Genomic DNA, 14,386 nt, shown 5'->3' on the forward strand with positions numbered 1-14,386 from the left:
AGAGACCTGGCACAGATCTCTGCCTCAGCTCCCTCCACCTGAGCATCTGTAGCTGAGGCTGGATAGACAGCAATAAGATATGTTGATCAGAAGACACAGTGCCTTATACCACTGTAGTATAAGAACAATCCCTTCTAGGTTTCATCCCAGATTTTGTTTCCAATGGGAGAAAAAAAGCCACCCTACTGTTGGAAGAAATGTCCTTCTGGGTTCAATTCCAAGTGGGGGAAATGGAGGCTGCTTGAAAAGGTGGTTTAATGGTGGACAGGATCACATGGCTTGAGTTCCTGAACAGAAAAGGTGATCACATGCTTCAAGATGTTGGGTAAAGAAGAAAAAAGGGCCGAGATGCTGAAAGTCCCCGGTTTTATGTCCTTTCTGGCCTTTGATCTTGATCTTGTATTCTGATTGGTTGTCAGACTCCCATGGAGCCATGCAAGGATAACTCTGTAGGCTGTGCTTTGAGTCCAAGTTTGGTTACCTTGCTAGCTAATGTAACTTTCCCAGGTGCCTTGTGGTGAATTTCTGTGTAGGGTTAATCCTACCTTTGTTATGTAGAGTAGACTACCTGAGGCTTTAATGGCTCATTGAGAAAGGTGGGTGCTATTAAGAGTGAGCCTGTTTCCTGCCTAAAACATGTTTCTCATTTCCGCTCCAGGGAAATATAATATTCTGCCTTTTCAATATTTCCCAGGATATTTCATTTTCCTAAGAGAGGGGTGGGTTTTAACTTCCTACAGTACAAAAGCCAAAAAGAAGCCCTGGCACCAGGGATGCATCTCCTGACTGAGGGAGGCTGGTGCCAAATCTTCTGCCAAGTCTCTGTGGCGCAAGGGGTTAGCACATATGGCTGTTAACCAGAAGGATAGTGGTTCAAGCCCACCCAGGGACAGCCTGCTTGATGGCATGATCCAGAGATGAAGGTCTGTAGGCTTTGATTTCCACGCTGTCCATGCTTTTTCTTGCTGGATTTAAATATTTGTATTGGTTTTTTTTTTTACCTTCCAGAATGCAAAAGGGGGAGGAAACATAAAGAATAACACTTCCTTAAAACCTCTGATGCTGTTGATATCAGACTCGGGTGGCCAGCAAAAGATATGGGCATGCTGGTTAAGAACAGCCTGTTTCTGTGGTGTAGTGGTTATTGCATTTACCTCACATGCAAAAGGTCCCTGGTTCAAAACCAGGTAGAACCACATCTTTTTCTCAGCATCGAAACCACTCCTCCCTCAAAGAAAGGGCAGGAATGAATTATGAAACAGACTACTTACTTATACGATATAAGAATAATAATGCATCTAATATATAAGAGTGAGATGATCTAAATGGTTAGGTATGATTGTAGCTGGTGACTTTTATAATGTAAAATGGAATAATGATGATGTAATGAATAATGGATATAAATGTAGACTGAAATACTTAATGACCACATGGATCGACAAACAATAATGGAAAATTACATTTGGAGTTGTGGATGATTGGAAATTTTATGGTTAGTGGAAAGTAGAAATGTCTTATATTAATTTTTCTTTTGACTTAATTTCTATCCTTATTTTTTCGAGATTGATGATATAACTTTACAAAGACTTATTGTTACCTAGTAGATAATTATGGAGGTAAAGAAATAAGGGTTGTCACAAATGAAAGAATATTAATGGTAACTTGAACACACAATGTTCAATGAAATACTTAACTATGTTTAATGGATAATCAGTGACTTTATTCCTAATTGTAAAAACCGTTGCACAAAAACTTGTAACCAAACGACATGCTTGATGAAATTGTGTTTTTTTTTCTTTTTTCCCCTCCTTGCTCTTGTTCTGTATGTGTTGTTTTGTCTTTTTCAAAGAAAAAATAAAATAAAATTTTTTTTTTAAAAAAAGAAAGGGCAGGAAAAGGCTGCCCTGAGACAATCAAAGAATCCCATTCTCTTTTCCATTTTACTGGAGAGGGAATGAGGGAGGAGAGGCTGATTACAAGCCCCCGCTCAAGGAAGGCGGGTCATCCCAAGTGAGCAGACAGTGAAAAATTAAGGCCTGTCTGACTTTCAACTCCTAGAATTGTGAGCATGACCGACGAGGGAAGGTTTACCATGCATAGCCTGCCTGAATCAATACAATACAATACAATAGCAGAGTTGGAAGGGACCTTGGAGGTCTTCTAGTCCAACCCCCTGCCTAGGCAGGAAACCCTATACCGTTTCAAACAGATGTCTATCCAACATCTTCTTAAAGACTTCCAGTGTTGGGGCATTCACAACTTCTGGAGGCAACTTCTGTTCCACTGACTAATTGTTCTAACTGTCAGGAAATTTCTCCTCAGTTCTAAACCTTGAGCACAGGAAGAGCGGGGAGGGGGACATTTCTCCAGGTGCATCCAGACCAACTATGCTTTGTCACTTGGAGCCACAGTACTCTGACAACCACAAGACACAAATGCTTCTTCAAAGACAGGCTCCTCGTCTCTAGTGGGGAATGGAAGGATTTATATTAAATCATGGGTGTCAAACTCGCCACGTCACGTTGCCATCCCATCAGGTTTCACGATGTTTTTTTCCCATCTGAGAAGCTGGGGTGAGCGTGGCCTCGCATGATGCATTTATAATTAATAATAATTTATAATTTATTAAATTTCTAGACCGCCCCCTCTCCCCGGAGGGACTCGGGGCGGTGTACAGGAATAAATTTAAAAACATACAAACAATCATATACATAGCTAAAAATCAAATTAAACAACCCCTGTACGAATTTATAAAAATTAAAAACATTAAAAACAGACCCTAAAACCAATCCTAAAAATTTAGAAATAAAACTGAGGTGGGAAAGATGGAATTAGGCCAAGCCGGCTAGCTGGAATAGGTGGGTTTTAAGTTTCTGACGGAAGGAGCGGAGAAACTTAAAACCCACCTATTCCAGCTAGCCGGCTTGGCCTAATTCCATCTTTCCCGTGGGCCAACAGTTTGAGACCCCTATAGCCGAGACTTTGCCCTAGGTTACACAAGTCCAGAAACCTACTTTACCTCTTTAATTCAGCAGCCGGTAGAGGTGGATTGCTACCGGTTTGCACCGGTTTGGGCGAACCAGTAGTGGCAATTGCGACTGGATCGCTGAACCGGTAGGGCCGGCAGGCTTGCCACGCCCCCAAACCAGTTCCCCAGTCGCCACGGCGTGGGTTTTTTTGTGACATTTTTAATGTTGTGCCCATGCACAGACCTATTTACAGGCACTTGCGCACATGCGCAGAGAGAAGCGGCAGTAACATTGGCAAAAACCCAGCCCTGGCTGCAGGAAACTCCTTTCAGTGCGAAAGCTTTTGCGAGGATAAAGGCAGCTGCCAGGTTATCTCCCAGAAACCCTTTAGAGCAGTGTTTCTCAACCTTGGCCACTTGAAGATATCCGGACTTCAATTCCCAGAATTCCCCAGCCAGCGAATGCTGGCTGGGGAATTCTGGGAATTGAAGTCCGGACATCTTCAAGTGGCCAAGGTTGAGAAACACTGCTTTAGAGGAACTTCGATAATCTCATCAAGAGGAGACAAGAAATGGCTGGTTTTAAAACCTTATTGACATTTTGTGTTCTTATGATGAGACTCAAGATCCAAAAGGATCTTGGCAGACGTGAGCGTTCATCTCAATTCAATAAAATGCAATTCAGTGGTGAGAAAAGTAAGGTTTTACACTTAGGAAGAAAAGCTGAACGCACAGGTATAGAATAGATGGTATCTAGCTCAACAACTACAAACTGTCACCTGCGAATTTGATGAGTTTCTTTTCTTTTCCTTGTCCAGCCCCACCTTGAAATGTGTTGAAGTGTGTACTATGCATTGTTGGTTCTGGTTGAGACTGTAGAAAGGGCACCATCTTTTGTTCTGTGGCCATTATCATCAATTTTGTCAAATTTTTTTTCATTAGGGAAGACAAAATGAGATAGTAATTAGAAGGAGCCTTGAGAGGTTTAAAAAAAGGCTAAAAAGAGGAGGAGGAGGAGCCAAAGTCACGACGAGACGACATGCGATCTCAATGTTCTGAGATCACAGTTGATACATTTGCCGCTGGGCGGTCCAAACGGACCTAAACCATCCCGCAGAGACGGTGAACAGGAAGAATACGTCTTGCTGATCTCAGGGACATCGCAAAGTCCCTGATTGATCCAAGAGAAGTTCTTCAAGCCGGTGACAAAAAATCCAGCCATTTAGCTGATGAAGTCGGAGCGGCTCCAAAACGGAAGGATATGGAAAGAGAAAGTGTTTCCAGCTGGTGAGGAATTTTTACTGTTTAAAAAGTGACTGCCTATAAAAAACTTAAAATTGATTTAAATTGGAGAACAGAAGAAATAAGCGGCGGAATTAAATTTGGAATGGTTTTAGACAGTGGGTTATCTTACTTTTTAAATGCTATCTTCACGGATGGAATTTATGCAAGCCTTTTAAAACGAATAGATTAAGTTTTCTTCTTCTATTTTTTTCTTTTACTATTCTTTGTAACCTATGGACTAAAATTCTCCTCTTTCATTACTGTGGGTGTTCTTCTAACTCATTTAAGAATTGGACTTTTTTTTAAACTTTGTGGGAGTGGATTACCCACCCCTGGTATGTATGTATGTATTTTATCATGTTTATGTAATGATATTGGAGGTGGTGCAGGGGTGGGTTCCTGCCACTTCTAACCTCTTCTATAGAAACAAATCTACAGTGCCATTTAGAACCGGTTCCAGCTCCCTCCCCCCACCCATCCATACATCATCAAGATGAAGAGCGAAAGGAGGAATTCTGGGAGTTGAAGTCCACAAGTCTTAAAGCTGCCAAGTCTGAACAAGTTTTTTTTTCTAAAGGGTTAGGGGTGCAAGGGTCTTGTAACTTGACAGCTTTAAGACTTGCGTGCTTCAAATGCCAGAGTTTCTGAGCCAACATTTTGGTTGCTAAGCAAGAACATTGTTAAGTGAGTTTCACCACATTTTACAAGTTGGCCACGCCCACCCAGTCACATGGCTGCCAAGCCATTCCCACCAGGTCACATGGCCAGCAAGCCACTCCCATATGGTCACATGGCTGGCAAGCCACTCCCACAAAGCAGGCCACACCCACAAAGGAGGTTCTAAAAAATTTTGAAACCCACCACTGAGGTGGTGACCCTTTGAGAGCTGTATGCAGTGAAATTTCATGTCAATGTATGCTGATTAGTGTACATTCAAAGTGACAATAAAGTTATCATTCTCTTCTCTTCTTCGTTTTTTAATGCCACTTGTTCTCCAGTCACAGATGAGACGCGTTCTCCCATTCTCCATCCTAGCGCCTTGTTTTGAGGTAAAAATTTCTAAAATCTCCATGAGTTTCAGCTTTTTCTCCATTTTGGGACTTGTTTTATTTCAACGCCTCTTTTTCATCAGGATTTTCCATTCCGGATTGTTCTCCTTATTACAGGCTGCCTCTTGGTGCTTCCAACCCTCCTTAGCTACCCAGAGGCATGAATTTGAAAAGGGCAGCTGTAAAACCTGAACAATCCACATAAATCTTAATTTTTCCTAATCTGTTCTTTTCCAGCCAGCCCGCAAATCATCCCCTCACTTCAGGACCGACTTTGCCATCAGTCACAAAGACCAAAGCTGGATTTCATAGAGAGGCTTCTGGTTTCTTGTCTTTTGACAGCCCTGCCGTTTCTGACAGGATTTTTTTTTGCTCATTTTCGACTCCTAGACCCATCATCCCCAGACCCACAGGGAACATGGTCACTTCTCCCCTTGCAGACGTGCATAAGCGCACCAATGTGCCTATTGTCCCTGTCCTAATGTTCCATTTCATGTATTCAGAATCATGTTTTATACTTATGTTGGAAGAAATGTCCTTTTGGGTTCAGTTCCAAGTGGGGGAAAAGACATTGGAAACATGGAGGCTGCTTGGAAAGATGGTTTAATGGTGGACAGGATCACATGGCTTGAGCTCCTCAACAGAAAAGGGAGATCAAATGCTTCCAGACGTTGGGTGAAGTAGAAAAAGAGAGGAAGATGCTGAAAGTTCCTGGTTTTATGCCCTTTCTGGGCTTTGATCTTGATCTTGTATTCTCATTGGTTGTCAGAATCCCATGCAGGGGCAACTCTCTAGGCTGTGCTTTGAGTCCAAGTTCGGTTCAGCATTGCTTCTTCCCAGATGCCCCGTGATGAGATGGGTTAAAGGCTAATACTATCATGCCTGGATCTGAATCATCCTGGAGCTGAAGGGGGGAGATCTTTGTTATGTAGGATGGATTGGCCCAGGCTTTTTTAATCGCCCATTGAGAAAGGTGGGGGCTATTAAGAGTGAGTCTGCTTCCTGCCTAATAACATGTTTCTTCATTTCTCATCAAGGGAAATACATAATATGTGGGTGCTAACTTAACGGGTTTTTAACTGGGTATTTTAATTATATTTAATTTCTAGGGGTTTTATATACTGTATTTTAATTGTTTTTATCAATCGTCCTCCTCCTTGTGTATGTTACAGTGTATGTCTTTACTATATGTTTGTTTCGTTTACATATTTATTTCGTATGTTTTGTTGTACGCCGCCCCGAGTCCTTCGGGAGAGGGTGCGGCTAAGAAATAAATATATTATTATATTATTATTATTATTATTATATATGTTATCTAATCATGCTTGACATAAATAAATAATAAAATAATAAAATAATAAAATAATAAAATAATAAAATAATAAAATCGTAAAATCGTAAAATCGTAAAATCGTAAAATCGTAAAATCGTAAAATCGTAAAATCATAAAATCATAAAATCATAAAATCATAAAATAAAATAAAATAATAAAATCATAAAATCATAAAATGATAATAAAATAAAATAATAAAATAATAAAATATAATAATATAATAATATAATAATATAATAAAATAATAACATCGTAAAATCGTAAAATCGTAAAATAATCATAAAATCATAAAATAATCATAAAATAATCATAAAATAATCATAAAATAATCATAAAATAATAAAATAATAAAATAATAAAATCATAAAATCATAAAATCATAAAATCATAAAAATCATAAAAATCATAAAAAATCAAAAAATCATAAAATCATAAAATCATAAAATCATAAAATCATAAAATCATAAAATCATAAAATAATAAAATAATAAAATAATAAAATAATAAAATAATAAAATAATAAAATAATAATAAAATAATAAAATAATATAGTAAAATCGTAAAATCATCGTAAAATCATCGTAAAATCATCGTAAAATCATCGTAAAATCACCAAATCATAAAATCATAAAATCACAAAATCATAAAATCATAAAATCATAAAATCATAAAATCATAAAATCATAAAATCATAAAATCATAAAATCATAAAATCATAAAATCATAAAATAAAATCATAAAATCATAAAATCATAAAATCATAAAATAAAATAAAATAAAACAAGCAAGCTCTGGCATTGCGCGCAGAATCCAGCAGGGGGCTCTGTCCGTAGCTGTTGGAAAAACCGAGCACCCTCTACCCCCATCCAGCTTCAGGAGGGAACTGAGCATGCGCCTGGCTCTTGCTCAAGTGATACTCGTGTTGCCCTAGGCTTTTCTCTTTTCTTTTCAGGAAAGGCTGGAAGAGCGTCAATCTTTCCTGTAGTTCCGATCCTGCTCCCCCCGCCCCCCTGCACTCCTCGCTGCGAGCCTTAGGCGGAGCTTTTTTGCCGGAGATTTTAGCGGATGGCGATCCACTCGTGACGATCCACCCGGGGGCTCAGTGAGCGTGGTGGGTCTTTTAATCGCGGCGGAGGGTTTCAGGGAGACACGCAAACCTTAATAATTTTTGAGGTCGTGGGAAAGAGGGAAGCCCGGGGTCCCATGTTCCCCTGCCGCCCCAGGGTAGAAAGCAAAAATTGTGACCCCTTGGAGAAAAACAAATAAACCAGGATTCGCCAGAAACGTGGGAGGCATTTATACTCAGTTTCGTTTGGGTGTGTGTTTGTGAGAGAGACCCCTGCATGCATTGGGGGGGGGGGGGGAGGTCGACTTTGGAGATGTGTTGCTTCAAATCAGCCTGGACAATTTCCTGCAAATGTCTTGGCCCCGTTTCCAGAAGGGGTTTCTCCTTTCCTCCCGCTTCCCAGGCCAAAGGAAACGAGCGGTCTTAAGTCCGTCCTCCTGGCTGTGCATGCAAGGCTGGAATTCCGTGTGCAAGGAGTTGTGTGCAAAGTGTGCAAGGACTGGAAGTCGGGTTGCCACCTTTTCCCCACTGTCACCAAGCTGGTTCTGCCAGCTAAAGAAGGAAGGTGTTGGAGGTGCGCTTGTGGTTGAGATGCATCATTCTCACGCTATGTATTCGATTAGACCAGTGTTTGTTTTTAAGTTTGGTCAGTGTAAGTTCCTGGAGTTTTAAGTCCACAAGTTTTCTAGTGGACAATTTTGAAAAAAGTGGGGAAATTGTTTCTAGGATGTGCCTGAATCGAAACATTCATGTTAAAGCATAGATGGTTTATTCATTTGGGTATTAGTTATATATGCATTGAATGGTGATTTGTTAATTCTGGCTTCTGGAATTCACCCAGGAGTTTAGTGGGGGTTAGTTAAAGCTTTATGTACTAGAAGTTCAGATGTTCATTGATTTCCTTATTAAATCGATTTAGCTAGCCGCTCATCTCGATTGCTGTCTCAATTGGGATTTCAGACGTTTTGATTTGCTGAGATCGTTGTTAAATTCATAAGCAGCCATTGAAACTAGGTGAATAAATAATTAGGGAATAGAAATCCAAAACAGATTTTAATGTATCCAGGTAATAGTCCTTGATAGTAGCTGATACAAAAGGGCTCACCAGAATTTTCTTCAAAAAATAGATGTCAGTCTTACTAATAAAATTCCTGCCTTCTTCCCAGACATTGAGGGTTCACAAGAATTTCTTATTTTGAGGTGGGGGTTTTTTAGAGGCAGAGGAGAATGTTCAGTAGTTATGTTGAAACTCCCATTTTCATTTTCCATTTCAGATTTGTTAGTTGGAAATCTTTCCTGGTCCCCCTGGAGGCTTAGCTATCTTGCGAAGGAATCGAGCTGAAGGCCTTGGAAGTTTTGTCCAAGCTTCTTGTGAATACAAAGCCCTTTCGGAGAGCCATCAGTCCATTTTGGAGTTGGATTAGAGACCAGAGAGAAGATGGAAGGAGCAGCAGATGCAGCAGTTGGAAAAAGCCCTCCTGCTGCTCAGCTTTGGAGCTGTGGGGAAAATGGAGCAAGCCCTGGGCAGAAGAGCCAAGAAGAGGAAGCCAACAATTCAGAGGTCCAATGCTGTAACTTCACAAAAGTGCAATTCCAGGAGGGGAAGAGTCCCCGAGATGTTTGCACTCAGCTTCACCGCCTTTGCCGTCAATGGCTGAAGCCAGAAAGACACACAAAAGCTGAGATGTTGGACTTGGTGCTCCTGGAGCAGTTCCTGTCTGTCCTTCCCCCAACGGTGGAGAAATGGGTGCGGGAGTGTGGAGCGGAGACCAGTTCCCAGGCGGTGGACTTGGCCGAAGGTTTCCTGCTGACCCAGGAGTTGGAAAAGACGCAAGAAGAGTTGCAGGTGTGAGAATGGAATCGTGGCACATCTAAAGAGGATCTCTCTGAATTTGTCAATTCCTCTCTGGCAGAGTTTTCTGGAATTATGACCTCCTAAAGGCAGTTGTTCCATTCTGTTTCCAGAGGATGTGTTTGGGGCAATTCTTCTGTTCTTGCTTTCCAGCTGCAGCGTTGGACATGGTGGCTTGCTAGATTGAGAATGCAGTATGATAATTCATTTCTTTCCCTCTTTCCTTCCTTCTCCTGGCACACCACCTCCAGAAGTCCTTGGAAGATGTATCTGATTATCACAAGGAGAGGAAAGATTCATCCAAATTCTCTCAAGAGCTGCAGTTCAGAGAGAGCTTCCAGAAAGATCAAAGTCAAGACACCAGGCCAGGTAACAGAAGCACCCTAACGTGGGATGTGGAGTTTGGACATCTGACCTCTTGATTGTAATCTCTCTTTTTAACAAACAAGCTTCTACCATTTTCTGTCTCACAGAGAATAGACAGCTGTCCTTGGCTTTCTTAGAATCGCCGCCTCTTTCTGGTGGAGCTGTAAGAGTGCTTGAATTTCTGCCTCAGGTAGGAGGAGAAACATTGACAAATATTCATGAATCTTGGGTGGGTTTCATTTTGTTCTGGAGTTCGGTGTACAATATTGCTGCTTCTAAGCAACTCAAATTTTAGATCAGGTCATTGAAAATTCACATTCAGCTTAACCTGTCCCTTTTGATAAGGTTTCTCCACCCTCTTGCTTCAGGCTCAGACATTCTTGACCAGATGTTATCTTGGCTGGAGATACTCTTTCTGTCTCCAAGGTCATTCTCACATATCATTACCAGCTCCCCCAACACCTTCATGGAGGTGTGGATCAGAGGTGGTATTCAGCAGATTCTGACCAGTTCTGGAAAACAGGTAGTGGAAATTTTGAGTAGTTTGGAGAATCGGTAAATACCACCTCTGACTGGCCCTGCCCCCATCTATTCTCTGCCTTCCGAGTCCCAGCTGATTGGAAATGGGGATTTTACAGTAACCTTCCCCTGGAGTGGGGAAGGAATGGAGATTTTACAGTATCCTTCTCCTGCCCTGCCCACCAAGCCATGCCACGCCCACCAAGCCACAGAACCAGTAGTAAAAAAAAATTGAATCCCGCCACTGGTGTGGTTTGGGGGGGAAGAGTTGGTTCCTTCCATTGCTAAATAAACCATTGGCAAAAACGTCAGATGGGTTTTTCCTGGGTTTCCTTCTGCCCATTTTAGGAAGAATCAGAGTCATTGATATGTAGTGGTTTTAAGACCAATTGGCCAAGGAAAATTATTTTAATTGGCTTCACTGAAAGGCATTCCAAGTCCTTCCAACTTGATCAAACGTGCTTCGGTTGTGCTGTTAGCCAAAAGTTGTGAGATCTCATTCAGAATTCTGCAGAAGATGCCCATTTTGTTCATTACATCTCTCTTTTTTTAGAATTATTGGAAGAAAACTGTCAAATTATGCTTGGGATTATCTGTTAATAGGGAAACTTGTTTCCTTTTTCAGGATGTTGTGTCTTTGGAGGAAGTGGACGTGTATTTCTCCGAGGAGGAGTGGTCTCAGCTGGATCCTGCCCAAAAAGCTCTCTATGGGGAAGTCATGCTGGAGAATTCCAGGAATCTGGCTTCTCTAGGTAAGAACCCATAACCATGCTTAGAAACGTATAGAAGGCTTGGGATGGGGGGAGGGGGGCAGCTTAAATATTATTTCTGAAGAAAAATATTTCTTATTTCTATGCTGCCTTTATTTTTATTTTTTTCTAAATAAAAAACAGCAGACATACTTAATGCTCCTTCCTCTGCTGTTTTTCCTACAACAACAATCACAACTACATTGTGACAAAGGGGGTCTAAGAGAGATGGGCCAAAAGTCACCCAGCCAGAATTGAATATGAATATTTGGTAAAGTATTTGTTTGGCATGTTCATATAAACAGCCAAAATATATTGATGATTCTTTGGCTAAATTTCAGAAGAAAACGTTTGATCTTTCATCATTACCCTATTTTTGCGACTGTTTTCATTTTTCTTTTTCAAGGTTATAATCGGCAAGAGAATAAGAATTACAAGGCAGAAGGCCAAGCAATGCATCTGAAAGAGGGAAAAGGGAAATTTGCGAATCAGAGCAGTGGGACAAGCCAATCACAAAGTGGAATTATAAAAGTCTTTCCTCAGATCAGTTGGCTTCCTTACCATACAAGCATTAATACAGGAGAAAAACCATACAAATGCTCGGAGTGTGGAAAGAGCTTTAATAAATCTGCTCATCTCATTTCCCATAAAAAGACACATTCAGAAGATAAACAATTTACTTGCAAGGAGTGTGGAAAGACCCTCTGTAATAATCACTCTCTGAGAAGTCATGAAAGGAATCACACAGGAGAACGACCGTATAAATGCATGGAATGTGGAAAGAGCTTTAGTTGTAGCAGTAACCTTACTTCCCACAGGAGAATCCACACGGGGGAGAAACCATATAAATGCATGGAGTGTGGAAAGACCTTTATTCATAGCAGTTACCTTAACTCCCACAAGAGGATCCACACAGGAGAAAAGCCCTATCAATGTGTGGACTGTGGAGAGGGCTTTAGGTGGAATTGTGATCTTACTTCCCATAAAAGGATCCACACAGGGGAGAAACCATACGAATGCAAGGAGTGTGGAAGAAGCTTTAGCTTTAGCAGTAGTCTTAATTCCCACAAGAGGATCCATACAACAGAGAAGCGGTATCAATGTGTGGAATGCGGAGAGGGCTTTCGATGGATTTGTGATCTCACTTCCCATAAAAGAATCCATACAGGGGAGAAACCATATGAATGCATGGAGTGTGGGAAGAGCTTTGCAAGGAGCAACGCTCTTACTTGCCACAGACGGATCCACACACAGGAGAAGCCATATCAGCCAAGGAAGTATGGGAAGAGCTTCAATAGCAATAAGGGCAATCCTCGGTTTATGACTGCGATTGAAATTTCTGTTACTAAGCAAGACAGTTGTTAAGTACACTTTGATCCATTTTACAACTTTACTTGCCACATTTGTTAAGTGAATCACTTCAATTGTCAAGTTAGTGGCACTGTTGTTAAGTGAAGCTGTCTTCCTCTTGGCTTTGTTTGTTAAAATATCTCAAAAGGCGATCACAAGACCTGGGGACACTGCAACCCTCATAAATATGAGTCAATTGCCAAGCACCTGAAGTTTGATCAGGTGACCATGGGAACAGTCGTAAGTGTGAAAAAATAGTTGTAAGTCACTTTTTTCAGTGGTGGTATACCTTTGAACCCTCACTAAACAAACTCTTGTAAGTCAAAGACTACCTGTAGTTACCTAAAATCTGGTACACTTGAGTAATAATCAAAATAAATTCTAGACCTTCTTAGATATGCATGCATAAATTGCCTAATAGTCCAAACCAGAAAAGGTGCATCCTAAATCCTGTTTGAGGGACGTGGTGGCTCAATGGCTAAGACTCGGAGCTTGTTGAACAGAAAGGTTGGCAGTTCGAATCCCTAGCGCTGCGTAATGGAGTGAGCTCCCGTTACTTGTCCCAGCTTCTGCCAATCTAGCAGTTCGAAAGCACGTAAAAATGCAAGTAGAAAAATAGGAACCATCTTTGGTGGGAAGGTAACAGTGTTCTGTGTGCCTTTGGCGTTAATCATGTCGGCCACATGACCACGGAGACGTCTTTGGACAGTGTTGGCTCTTCAGCTTTGAAAAAGAGTTGAGCCTTCTAGAGTTGGGAAAGACTAGCACATACGTAGGAGGAGAACCTTTACCTTAAATCCTGTTTGTGGTTTTTGCTAAGTAGGAGGTTAGAACTAAAACATGAGTATCAGTGGAGCTAAAGGGCGTTAATTGCCTTTTCAGGGATCTGTTCAGCCTATTATTTAACAGGAAGAAGCCTCAGAGGAAGAGTTCTGAAAAGGAGCTACAATGGTGAAAAGTCCTATAAATGCACATGCCAAAGTTTTTGTCCAGCAAAGGGGCCAAGTTCTGTTTTCCTGTCTCAGACAAAAGCTAAAATGGATTTTTTGACACATGCACCTGTAGCCTTAGATTAAATTAAGTACAGTTGGTAAAATTTCTTTCTAGTTATGTAGTTAATAAACTTTGGGGTTATTATCAATTACAAATGGGTTATGTTTGAAGAGGCCTACATGGGGGTTTTGAAATCGCACGGCAACTTGAAATCAGTTTCACAAAAGACAACAATGTTCTGTCAGTTCTCCAAGGTGATCAGATAGGAAACATGGCTGAATAGGCTCATTTATTAATAGAATGGTTCAAGTCTGAAAGTACACATCCATGGTCACTTTTAAAGTTGCTTTGAACTGTAAGATGTGTACATATAAATTAATTAAATACCAGTAATAACAGCCCGATAGATTTAGTTTCTTTCTTTGCCTGTTATGCAGCTGCAGACTTTTCTACCTTTTGTTGCATAATTCCTTTGGCACGATTTTATCAACATACTTACAAATCATGGAAAAGATTTGGTCAAAGGCCTATAATTATTTGAAAAACTCATCATATATATATGTATGTATCCTGTGTGGAAAAATCTTCAGGATGAAGAATTCCTCTGACAAAATAAACGAGAATGAGAGGAAATCTTCATTGCTTTTGGCTAGAAAAAAAAATTCTTTTACTCCAAAGATGTTAAGGTTCCTACTCAAATTTCCTCAGGCTTACTGCCTATTCAACATCAAAATAAAACTATTTCTCTCTCTCTCTCCCCCTCTCTTTTTTGCCTTGTAGTATTTGAGCTTTATATTTATTTTTCAGTATTTGCCTTCCTTCATTTTGTAATTCCATTTTTTTCTTTAATGACATAT

At 40.6% G+C, this 14,386-nt stretch overlaps 1 protein-coding gene across 1 annotated transcript; it reads left to right on the plus strand.

The window, feature by feature from the left end:
• The first annotated feature begins 8,159 nt into the window (after nt 1–8,159).
• LOC309398039 (zinc finger protein 213-like) lies at nt 8,160–12,665 on the plus strand. Its single transcript, XM_081964527.1, has 6 exons — nt 8,160–8,274; nt 8,975–9,546; nt 9,804–9,921; nt 10,026–10,108; nt 11,063–11,189; nt 11,593–12,665. The coding sequence occupies exons 2-6, from the start codon at nt 9,139–9,141 to the stop codon at nt 12,549–12,551; spliced, it is 1,695 nt and encodes a 564-aa protein (XP_081820653.1). The 5' UTR covers nt 8,160–8,274; nt 8,975–9,138; the 3' UTR covers nt 12,552–12,665.
• The last annotated feature ends 1,721 nt before the right edge of the window (nt 12,666–14,386 follow it).

The sequence above is a fragment of the Natrix helvetica genome, assembly GCF_964273705.1.
Source record: "Natrix helvetica genome assembly, chromosome: 1".
Taxonomy (NCBI): Eukaryota; Metazoa; Chordata; class Lepidosauria; order Squamata; family Natricidae; genus Natrix; species Natrix helvetica.

Bases quoted from the DNA above. Each gene is read 5' to 3' on its own strand.
- LOC309398039 (XM_081964527.1), top strand. From the start codon at position 9,139: ATGGAAGGAGCAGCAGATGCAGCAGTTGGAAAAAGCCCTCCTGCTGCT. The intron at 9,922-10,025 runs GTAACAGAAGCA...TCTGTCTCACAG, and splicing joins AAGTCAAGACACCAGGCCAG to AGAATAGACAGCTGTCCTTG. The intron at 11,190-11,592 runs GTAAGAACCCAT...TTCTTTTTCAAG, and splicing joins CAGGAATCTGGCTTCTCTAG to GTTATAATCGGCAAGAGAAT.